Source organism: Leiobunum rupestre, chromosome 5 (assembly GCF_980474605.1).
Source record: "Leiobunum rupestre chromosome 5, qqLeiRupe1.1.hap1, whole genome shotgun sequence".
NCBI classification, from domain to species: Eukaryota; Metazoa; Arthropoda; class Arachnida; order Opiliones; family Sclerosomatidae; genus Leiobunum; species Leiobunum rupestre.
Genome location: NC_143388.1, coordinates 6703940 through 6716757, shown reverse-complemented (window position 1 = coordinate 6716757; position 12818 = coordinate 6703940). Strand labels below are relative to the sequence as shown.

General features: G+C 39.5%; 1 protein-coding gene across 1 annotated transcript in view; it reads left to right on the top strand.

The window, feature by feature from the left end:
* The window catches only part of LOC149943404 (uncharacterized), a 59244-nt gene extending 51842 nt beyond the window's left edge, over positions 1-7402 (top strand). Inside the window, exon 2 of the mRNA XM_090174507.1 lies at positions 4967-7402. Coding sequence (XP_090030633.1) covers positions 5141-7198 — 2058 coding nt within the window. The 5' untranslated portion in view covers positions 4967-5140 and the 3' untranslated portion in view covers positions 7199-7402. The remainder of the gene's footprint in view (positions 1-4966) is intronic.
* The last annotated feature ends 5416 nt before the right edge of the window (positions 7403-12818 follow it).

Genomic DNA, 12818 nt, shown 5'->3' with positions numbered 1-12818 from the left:
TTCAGGGTATAAACCGCGTAGGCCCTTTATCAGAAAGACGTATCTTCATTGGGGGGCTTCAGCCAACAATCCTGCGAGAGAAATCTAAATCATCAGTCAATGCCGGGCAATGGAATTAATTAAACCTAGAAGTAGGAACGACTATCTGATTACACCTTTGGTTCGTTCTCATTGTTCTAAGCCGGTGGGGGGAAAATCCAAAATCTCCCGCGCATTATTTAGCTCTTAGCCCTTACGAAAGAAATGTTTTAGCTTACATTCCCAGTTCCTTTTTTGGGGCGCCAATGACAGCTATTTAATTAATGCTTTTTTTCGGGAACAACGAATATCCGGATCTTGATGCGAATTGTTAGCCTAAAAACACACAACCTGGAAACTTATTTTTCCTTTCTACTGGTACTCTCATACTATTATTAGGGTGTTAACCCGGTGAGAAACTCTCAAACTAGGGTTTTCTCTTTTCTAAAGTACAGGGTGGAAGCTTCAGCCATGGTCCAGCCTCGGTACTTCTCCTAGTACACCCGAGTGCTGCGGGTCGAACACTTCTACAGGCGCTGGTAGGCCAAAAATAGACCAATGGGAGAATTGGATGCCTCAGTCGTGGTCCACCCTCGGTACTTTTCCTAGTCTAAAATTAGACCAATGGGATAATTAGAAACGCATCCTCCAAATGCTTTTTCGGGCGATTGGATAAAGATGCGCTTCTAATTATGCCATTGGTCTATTTATGGAATACCAGCGCCTGTAGAAATGTTCGACCCGCAGCACTCTGGTGTACTAGGCGAAGTAGCGAGGCTGGAAACGGGCGAGGCTTCCACCCTGTATACGAGTTGGCGTTCCCACGTGGGCTGTAAAACGCCTAGAAATGACCCTACAATGGGATATATAAGATAAGGATAATAGTGCTATCAAATGGAGTTTTCATTTCCAATCGCCGGAGGAGAATAGCTTTTAAGGCGCGCGCCATCTAAAGCTCATTCGAAGACAAATAGACTAATCAGCGTTGCCTTTATGGGGCTTTAGGGCACTTTCAACGTCTCAGTTTGAAAATAGTAGGACCTCGTACTTGCCCAGAAATTACTTTCGCGAAGAAATTTTCTTCGATTTCGCTTTTAAGATATTTTAGAATATCAAATCGAAATTTCTAAATATTTTGACCCAAAAATTAAAACAAAGATTTCGACCAAAAAATTTAAAAAAAAAGATTTCGACCCATTTTTAAACATTTTAAAATATCAAAAATAAAACAAGTAAAAGTAATAAGTAATAATTAAAATATACATAAATAATAATAATTAATTGATAGTAACCAATAATTAGTAAAACATACATAAATAATAATAATTAATTGATAGTAATCAATAATAAGTAAAATATACATAAATAATCATAATTAATTGATAGTAATCAATAATAATTAAAATATATATAAATAATAATAATTAATTGATAGTAGTTAATATTAAATAAAATATACATAAATAATAATAATTTATTGATAGTATAATCAATAATAAATAAAATATACATAAATAATAATAATAATAATATTTATAAGTAGTAATAATAATAATAAATAAATAGTAATAATTAATAATAAATAGTAATGCATGATAACAAACAAATAGTAATGCATAATAACAAACAAATAGTAATAAGTAATAATAACAAACAAATAGTAATGCATGATAACACACAAATAGTAATGCATAATAACAAACAAATAGTAATAAGTAATAATAACAAACAAATAGTAATGCATAATAGCAAACAAATAGTAATAAGTAATAATAACAAACAAATCGTAATAAATAATAATAAAAACAAATACTATTAAATAATATAATCAAATTATAATAAATAATAATAACAAACAAATAGTAATAAGTAATAATATATAAATAGTAATAAAAATTTACTTCGTATTCAAAATTCTAAGAATATTTGTGTAATGTAAAAACCAAACCCTGATTTTTAAGTTCGCAAAGGAACCACTGTAGCGGCTATTACATCAAACAATAATTATTCGAGATAGTAGTTCGATATTGTAAATAAAGATGGCACTTTATTGTATACGCATGTGGCCTATTAAAATTATTCCTTAAGGGGTTTTTGTATATCCCAATTCCATCCTCGAAATAAGTCTTCCATCAAGGTACATACCGTCATCATTAATATTCTAGGCACAGCCCCAGATTTGCATAAACAATTTTCCAACTGACTTCTTGAAGATTAATAGGCGAAATATTGTTTAGACGTACATTATATTTCATATACGATCCTTTCATATAGACTCCCTTACATAATTAAAAATACTCCTCCCAGGGAACCTGCAGTCAATATTGTAATTCTCGAACAAAAACGGCAGACGCGGAGGGCAATTCTTAGAGGAGTTTTGCAGTTATTTTCTCTCAGCGGGAGCCGCCGGCCTTCCATTAAGAAAGAAAAGAATGAGGGGGGGGGGCAGGGGGGGGGTCCACGTTTGAAAGTCTAATTAACGTAAAAAGTTAAAATAACATTCTTAATAGAAAGATAATTTTCTAATTTCGTCTCGCGAAAAAATTCAGCGGAAGAAATGACAAAAACGACACCTATGAAAAAAGGAACAAGTTCACCAGGGCCATAATAATACGCACCTTCCCATCGTCATCGTCGTCGTCGTCGTCGTCGTAGTAGTAGTAGTAGTAACACTTGCTTTGTCACGTGGGAATCAAAATCAGTTTGTTGAAATTTTCACAGTCACTGGTTCACTGGTCGAAAAGCAAGTGGCGGCTCTATCATTGCCACCTGTTTTATGAAAAGGCCCCTGTTATTAAAGATCGTCATGAATCTATCTGATTCTTCGAAAAACTAGTCTTTACTGGAGAGCGTGGTGCCATCTGTTTATGGCAAAGGAAGCTAAAAGAAAAAATAGCCAAATGGTAACGTCGTCAGAGAGCCCTTGTAGAGTATTATAGTTAGACAACTTATACTCTATTTAGTGGACTTTAACCTAAATAATCTATCCCGGGTAAAAATATTGTATATAATTTGCTGTAATTTATGTTATTTACCAATTTGCAAACGATCGAAACAACGCGAGGGGTACCTATAAGTACCGCCTTTTCGATTTCAACGCTAGCAACATCTATGGAAAAAAGAGCTACTTCACGTCGAACCGCCACTTGCTCTTCGGTTTCCCCTTCCATAAAATCTTGTTGAGGTTAACGGTAATAGTTAGTGTAGGGAGCTGTTGGCTCGCGTGGCATGAAGGGCTTTCCATCACCCTCCTACGCATTTTAACCGGCCACCTGAATTAATGACTTTAAAAGTCGCTGGATGACTTAGGCCTAAGATGGTGCCTTGGATATTAGCCTAGCTGATTATTTAAGGATCAAATTATTTAAAATGAAGAAGTCATTTGAAAAAAGTTTTGACGGCGATAAATCAAAAAGTAATTTGTTTATCTACTACTTCCATTATGTTTACTAGAAAATAAATTTTGACAAAGCGTGATTAACGAATTCGAAACGATGCCAATTGAGATCCTTTACCTAGGAGCAGCAAACACAAGGAGAACGCAGCTAGCCTGTAAACATGCTAAAGCAGTGTTGTGTACAAATTTCATTGGACGAGCCTTTACGCTAAACGTTTTACGGGCAGGAGGAAGACAATTTCGGAATTGTCTTCTTCCGACGGCAATAGGCACTAAAGCGTCTAACCAATGAAAAATGTACACAAGAAAATGCACGACTTTTGACGGGTTGCGTTCGGCTCCGTAAACTTGGCCCCTCCAAACCCCATAATCAAAATTTACTTAAGTTGCGTTCTCCTTTTGTGGGGTGCTGTTTTTGTTGCTCCTAGCTTTTACGAAAGTATTACATCATGTCCAAATGTATTACTTTCCACATTGAGAATAGTTTCGTTCAAGGTACTAAAAGAGATAAGAGGATGCTATTTTCCCCCTACAAAGCGCGGTATACTTCCGATAGGGTTCCACACTGAGGGCCCGTATTAGCGGGACGCTCGTAACGCCAAAGGAGACCCTATGCGCAGGGTAGACATTCCTGGCATTCTTAACTGGTGGAACAAGACCGTATGAGGATGAGAGGATTTTCTTGTATTTTTGGACAATATCTTTGCCGGATAGGTTTTCAACGAGAAAAGTTTTTGACGTGTCTTTTCCGTGCCTTGTTCTCTATCTCTATATTTTTCTATCTTTCTCGTTCTTCTTTTGCGATGGACAGTTTTGCGGAAGGTTGATTTAGCCGAGGTTAAGGAAAGGTTTCTAATGTTATGGCTCCGAGTATTCCCGCTCATCCGTGTCCGCGGTGGTCCGCTAAGCCCAACACGAACTCCCTTCTCATCGATTCTACGGGTTGTCAAAATTTACAGTCCATTTTTTTTTAAACGTGGAACTGTCGAGGAATGATTTTGCTTTCGAATGGAGTTCCAACGAAATGAAGGCTTTTTTTACTGGAAAAGATTTTGATGAAAGCCCTTGTCTTTAAAAAACGATACATATTTAATGGAAATCGATTATATTAACTTATTTTTTATAACGTTCGTTCGAGTTACTATCACGTTTGCAAGATAGTTTTTTTAAATAACTAGGGTAACACTAAATTAACCTCGAAATTATTAAACTTTAGTAATACAACAATAATATATTAATAATTATTAGCTAATTATCAAGTCAATTAGCGACTTTTAATAGCATTAATTAAAGTGACCGGCCACCTGTTGAAAGGCATTAAAAGTCGCTCGATGACTTGGGCCTAAGGTGGTGCCTTGGGTATTAGCCTTGCTAGCTACAAGGGTGGTGACAAGACTTGGACGTCACGTGAGCCAACAGCTCCCTACACTTACTATTACCCTTCACCTCAAGAAGTTTCTTAAAAACTGAATACGATACCGAGTTTATTCCTCATAATATCTAGATACAAAAATTATTTGCTAACCATTTCCAACGTTTTTATATTTACAGTTGACGAATAAATTAATGGCATACAAGAGACCGGAAATAAAAATGGACTGCCAAAAGATCTCACATCGTCGAAGACGGTTGATGTGAGACGTCGCCTCTCGAAAAGATCGCCGCTAGCGAAGAACCGAGCTGACGAACCCGTTGGCAGGCAACCATGGGACTCCGCTGGATCCCATGATGCTCTGGAGTGGTCTTTACATCCTGCTGCTGCTCCTTCTGACCGAAGACGCCAACGCCGAAGACTGCCACAAGAAGTGCAAGTGTAAATGGAAAGACGGCAAGAGAACCGTGGATTGCATCGGAGCGGGACTAAGCCTCCTGCCCAAAGGACTCAACAACGGGACTCAAGTTTTGAATCTGGCTGGAAATTTTATCACGAACCTTCCGACGAAAGGTTTTCATTTCGTGGGACTCATAAACTTGCAAAAGGTGTACTTATCGCGTTGCGGACTAGTCAAGATCTCGGATGACGCTTTCTATCACCTGGCAAACTTGATCGAACTCGATTTGAGCCACAACTTTTTGATCATGGTGCCAGTATCGCCGTTGAAGGATTGTCCTCTCTTGCGTCGCTTGCTCTTGAGCAATAATCCGATCAACCGCATAGAGAACGAGAGCTTCGCTTCGCTCAAGCAAATCACGACGCTAGAGCTGGTCAATTGCCAAATCGAAAGCATCGATCCCGGCGCCTTCAAAGGTCTTCAAAAACTAGAGTTCCTGAGGCTCAACGGTAACCGTTTGCACTCCATGCTCGAAGAGACGGTTGTGATCTTACCCAAATTGCGAACGTTGGATTTAAACGGAAACCCTTGGTTCTGCGACTGTGGCATTCGAGGCGTTCGCGTCTGGATGGTCGAACGCAAAGTGCCTTACAGCATTCCTCCCACCTGCGAACGACCTCCGAGACTGCGCAACATGTCCTGGGACTCGTTGCACTTGGACGAGTACGCTTGTCCGCCTCACGCTTCGGCTCCCCAGTCTCCGGTCACGGCGAACGAGGCCGACAACGCTACCTTGGAATGCAAAGTGGAGGCTATGCCGGACGCCGCCATCCATTGGATATGGCGAGACAGAGTAGTCTACAACTTAACTCCCATTTCATTCGGCCGCCAAATGTACGTCATACGGGAAACCGGGGACGAACAGCCAAAAATTAGTTCGTTGACGATTTACAACGTGATGATAAAAGACGCCGGTACTTATATATGCGTGGCTTCCAATAAAGCCGGCAATGTTTCGACGAACGTGACTTTAATCGTCAATAAATTGGGTGGTCACGTCGGGTTAACGGGGGGAGAAATCGTGGCGATAGTGATAGGGATTCTGCTGGTGGCGACCGCGTGCTTCGTCGGCGTCTGCTTGTTCGTTCTGCGGCGAAAGCCAGTTCTGTCTCACTCGAGTAACACCGCCAACGAACGAAAGACCGTTCAAGTGCAGCTTCATCGCAAGTATGACGGCATTAAAGAGAACCACTTCGAGATGACGACGGTCGACGTGCCATCGTACCAGCCACGAGAGGATGACGCGCTCAGTGACCGCGAAGAGAAGATCAACAGCGCGTACGGTTCCAACAGTTCCATCTGCAAAGGCGGCAACAAGAGGCCTGGCGGCGGCAAGGCCACGGTCGTCACGTTCGCCGAGAGCCCGGACGAATCTTGCACCGTGTACCAAAGGCGCGACACCCCGTCGCCCACCGACTATCCTCCGACTTTACTTAGTTCTTCCGGTTACGGATCCAATCCGCGACTTCATAAACTGTACGCCGAAACCGACGGAAACGAACCGTGCAAACCTTATTCTATTCTTAAGAGTGCCAACAACCCTCAACACCCATTGCCAATAACGGAAGAACCGCAACCGTCGTCCGTTTCCGCTTCTACTTTACCTCGCGGACGTAGGAACTACCTCGACGGGCAACCTCAACAACCGTTGATGACCCAAACGCTCGGACGGCACGACAGACATTCTCATCACCATCAGCACGCGGGTCGGACTTCGACGGGCGAAAGCCAGGTGTTCAAGTACGACAATTCCTCCGCTCACGCGCCGTCTTCCAACTACGGAGCGGCCCTGTACGGCACTTGGAAGCGAGGCACGATGGCCGGCGGAGGAGGCGCGATGCCTCACATCTCGGCCAACCCTTTGCACTTGGCTTTGTCACCCGAGGCCCGGGACTCCCCCGACGAAGGACTCGGCGACGAACGTGAGTACGAGACGGACATTCTGGAATGAACACGCGCGGAAAACGATTTTTATTTCTAGTCGAAGAATGTTATTGAACCGATATTATATGTGTCGAAACGCGGAGAAAATATATGGTAGAAAGTACTTATATAAAAAAAAATTATATTAAAGAAATTAAATTAAAAATTACGACAAAAAAACCAAATGATCGGTATGTTTATAATACGCATCTTGTGTATGAATGTTGTTAATTGACGCCAGTTGAAAATCAAGCGCACTCCGTACTGAAAACGTTGAAGTAAAAATATTGTTGTGTTTTACAATATCTCGTGTTTTTTTATTTCGCATAATTTCGTGAAGAAAAGTTAATCAAAATTAAGATAGCTTTAACTAATAAAGAATATAAAATTTTGCAATAGACAATGTTCATACTTTATTACGTATATCGCGTTGACTATATCGTTTTCAATAAATCAGTGGTTACCAAATGTTTTTCCGGTTCACTCTAAACGAAAATCGACTGGATCGATACTTTTAGCGTTCCGAAAATCAGTTTTAAGCCCCTAGTTTTAATATATTTGAACGATTTAAAGAAAATGCAGTTATTAAAAAAAATAGCGCAATTAGATTTGACGCAAAATATCCCAGTTTGGAACCAGGTTACCAGTTAGACCACCGACCAACAATAAAAGTTATTTATTTGTTTATTAAAAATATTGTTACGAAATAAAATCTTAGATTTAGCTTCGGTAAAAATAAGTAAATTTACAACAAGATAGTGTTATGTTTTCAGAATAATTTTGCAGTTTGGGAACCACTCGAATAGATGTTTCTAAAAAATAAAATGATTATAATACGTTCCACTTACGTCACTATTACTAGATTCATTTGCACGTGCTCTAGAAAAACTCGCGTAAGTAGGAGACGGTGACGTAAAAGCTACGCTTAAACAAGAACGCCAAGTTACTTTACATGAAAAGCTACTTAGTATGGACGTGCAAGATATTTGGTTACAACCAATACAACGAATACTACATCGAATATTTTTAATGAGCCTCGGGGTTTTTTTGATATCTTAAAAAATTAACTACAACTGAAATTATAAAACCAAATACGGTAAATAATTTTGTATTCGAAATATTTGGTATTTGGTCAATTAACTGACCCTGTTATTCATTCAAGAATAATCGACTAAACTATTCGACGTTTAAAATATTCGATTTCTTTTTTGAGGTGGCTAGAATACCAATATTTGATATTCGATTCTCTTTTCATAAAACGGAATTAGCAAACCTTTAGTACTTTAACTGTTGGGTAACTTAAGTACAAATTTATATTTTACGAGCGATTTTAAAAAGCGTGGACGCGAAAGAAAAGCAACTGACTGATGGACTCTTAAGCGAATGAAAATACGCCACATATACGCGAAATATGAGAAGATGGCCTTTTCCAATTGGAAACCTATATCCATTTAAAACAGTTGATGATAGCAGTCTTCGGGGCGGTCGTGCGATGACCAATTACATTTTGGTTGAGTGGAGCTCTCGCGCTCAATTAGAGCCCCCTATCTATTAAAGGGAGAGTAAGAACTGACTCGCCCGTTCCGACGCTTCGGACGACGAAGGACCGTTTAGTGTCGAGTGGGGGACGAGCGCCGTCACCGACCGCTACTTCTAAACGCGACCAGAAGCTCAAATAGCGTCGGTTTTTAAGTTTGGGAGTTTCGACGCGCGTCCATCCAGTGGCGAGTGACGTGGCACGTACGGGTACTCCGTCGAAATTAAATTGCCGGTTGCTCGTAAAGAGTCAACTGCGAAGGGCTAAAAATTTAAAAACATCGAGCGAGGATGGGACGCCCGACCAAACTCGATTCGATCAAGCTTGACCACTCGGGTCGTTTCGATATTTAAATTGAAGTGGCCAAATTTCTCCGCAAACTTTTATAAGAGGCAAAGAGGAACGCCAATGGTTTTCTCGCTGAAATTCTAGACAGCAATTCCCCAGAACTATAAATTTAGGAGTAGAATCCTTAAATCGGAATCTTGAACTGCGGCTTTCCGAGATACTCGACACTTTCGGAGCAATTTGGGGATTAATGTCGCTTTTAATTAAAAGGAAACTCGAAAAGTTCGACCTGCTTTTTAGTTTAGGTTACTCCGACATAAAAGTCCACCGGTTTCTATGTCGGGATCAAAATAATTTTTACGACTCGAGGACGTATACAACCTGGAATAGTTGATATAAAATCAGAAGGAATAATATACAGGGTGGAAGCCTCAGCCGTGGTCCAGCCTTGGTACTTCTCCTAGTACACCAGAGTGCTGCGGGTGGAACACTTATACAGGCGCTGCTTCGGCACCTCACTTAATCCGTTATTTAATTATCGGTTAACTAATTTTGGTAAGAACAAAGTTACGCACTTTGTTTCCGCGATAGAAGGCGACGATTTAAAACTGAAAACGAAAATAAAGACCTAGTAACATCCAGCTAGAATTTGTAGAAATTCTAGCTGGGTAATTTTAATGAAGGATTAAATAGCCGAGGCAGCGCCTGTAGAAGTGTTCCACCCGCAGCACTCTGGTGTACTAGGAGAAATACCGAGGCTAGACCACGGCTGAGGCTTCCACCCTGTATATCTTATAAGAAAAGTTTTCCATCTTATTCGCTCGAAACACGCAGGGTCACGTTGATTATTCAAAAAACGTTTGGGAAGAAAAAATAGTGCATGTCGTAATCCGCCATATATTAATTTTCTATTACTATTTAATCGTGTTAATATGGTTAAAAACAAGTTGGCAAGCCCAAATATACCTCTCCTCGGAAGAGTTTCTAATTTTCAGCTAAGCGTAACAAGTATCCGTGGAGGAGAGCTCGGGTTCGAATACCACCCGATACTAACGCAAATTGAAAAATATTTATACTACACCCAATGACAAAAAGAGGGCTCTTTTGGAAAAAGCTTTCCCCTAATTACAAGAAACTGCGAACGTAGTGATTACACTTTGCCCCGAAAATGCGTACGCGTTCGCAGCCCAGACAGACAGACCCACAGACAGACAGACACGGTGATTGTAAAACCCCTCCTAGAGACATAGTCCCCTCGGAGAGGTAAAAATTAATATCCCTACTAAGTTTTATTGTTACATATTATATTTTAAAGCAAAGTAATAGACGAGTAAAGAAAACCGCCTTCCATTTCAAATATTCTTAACGAACTTCCGAGGGAATTGTGGGTTGGAAAGGAGAACCTGATTGGCTATCACGGGAGTCTGCACAGAACATATATTATTCTACTTGTAGACTTTTACAAAATATTCTGGCGAAGTGGAAGTTATTTAATTATTAAGTTTTAATGATTAAAACGGTTTCGAAATAAGAAAAATGTAGATCCTGAAGATGAACTTAACAACTAGAAAAGAAAGGTATGATAATATTCAAATATAACTTTAAAAATTTCCTGTTATGCCCGCGAGTACCGCTAGAGTGCGTCGATGTTTGTTCTTTTTTACTTTTTCACATGCCGGACCGTCCCTGTTGTTAATTAGTCCATGTTTTATGTATATCGAAAACAAAAAAATGACCACGTAAGCAGCCGACGTTCATAGACCAATGAAAAAAGATTAATATTTGTAAAAATTAACCGTAAGATGTCGCTAACTATCCCAAAATATCGAATGACTAAGCTGGATAACCCCCATTTTCTGGCTTGCTTTAGAAATTTACTTCAAAGAAAGTAGGTTATTTAAGGTGGCAAATAAATTTTGGTTACCTGTACTGAGTTCCTCAGCATATATTACATTTAGTCCATCACTATATCATCATTCATAATAAAACTTGAATAAATGTCTTATATAAAGGCAGTTCAATCATGGACTAATTAATTAGTCCATGGTTCAATGTACGCTTCAGCCACTGCTTTCACCTTTTCAGAATGAAGGACTGAAGGTTTCTCCAGGAAAGCTCAGAAAGACTGATTTCGCAGTTATCTCACTTATCAAGAAAATCTCTGAAACCTCACGAATTTATCGGTTAAAATTTTAAACCAACCATTGAATTGAGTGAAATAACGATATATCATTGATTGCGTTAGTATTCCATTTATAATATGGTTATATTTTGAAGAATACTCTCATCATGTAGGTTACCTTAGCTTTATACCAAAATTCGACCTTAATCCATTCGCTTTAGAATATACTGTTCAAAATGGACTGAACATAAACTGAGTATTTGGAACCAAATAATATGAGTCTTACACTTCGTGAAGAGTTTATCTAGTAGTTTATTGAAGTGTCTATATTTTAAAATCAGTTTATTCGGATTATTTCGCGTTATTTACTTTTAACAATGAACCCTTTTACGCGAGCTGATTAAGCATCTTCCGGCGCTTAATCACGTTACAAGTAAGTAGTGGAACGATAAACGTGTCAAAACGTGGAACAATTAAAATACTAAGCGTAGCTTTGGTTCAATTAATTAAAGCGGCTATTGCCTACAATATCGTGTCGTATTATAGGCTAGGCTTAGTTTCGGTAAACTCAATCGCGATTCACCGAATACAGTCTCCAGCAAATGAGATTATCAGGTAGTACAAGTGAGAGAAACGGGAATATGTTTACGCTAATCAGAAATTAAGCGTCAAAAGTAGACGTCACGCACTAACGTCATTAGCAGCGAAGGGGAGCTCGGAGATAGCTCGCCTTAAGGCGTAGCAAATGTATGGCGCCGCTAAATAAAATTATTGCTTCACGTGTTTGCGGGCCTTAAAGGCGAGTGAATGCCATTTGCTTGAGTAATTGACTGAACTGATTAGGTTTTAACGAGCGAAATACTCCTTTGAAGAAGACGCGAAAAAGTAATTGGAAAAAAAAACCCGACGAAGCCTCTGTTTGAGAGGAGAAAGTGAAAGGAAAGTAAACGGAAAAGAAAGGTTGAAATAACTTTCACAATTGAAAGCTAATTAAATAAAGTAAACATAGTGGAAAACGTTCTAATCAATTGAAATTTGTTACGCAACACTCTATTAAAATTTAATTTGAATTAAATTTTCTTAATTGAGTGTTGCGTAAATAAAGCAGTGATAGGGTCGATTTTCGAAAAGCTGATCAATTACGTAATCAGGGAATGCTCGAAGTACTCCAAGATTACGCGGAGTACGCTTAAGTTCAAGCGAAGTACTCGATGATTACGCGTAATAAAGACGTGTTTTTAAGCTATTTACACCAATTGCCCCTACTACGCAAAGATGACGCGACGGTTACAAAGGGTACGTGGAGTATGCAGAGTACACCGTTGTTACTCAAAGAATACGTGAAGTACGCGACGATTACAAAGTGTACGTGGAGTACGCAGAGAACACCGTTGTTACTCAAAGAATACGCGAAGTAAGCGACGATTACAAAGTGTACGTGGAGTACGCAGAGAACACCGTTGTTACTCAAAGAATACTCGAAGTACGCGACGATTACAAAGTGTACTTGTAGTACGCTGAGTACACCGTTCTTACTCAAAGAATACGTGAAGTACGCGACGATTACAAAGTGTACGTGGAGTACGCAGATTACACCGTTGTTACTCAAAGAATACGCGTAGCACGTAAAATAACGTGGATTACGCCGAGATTACGTACTTATTACGGGAAGTGTGTACTTCGATTACGCAGAGGTAAATT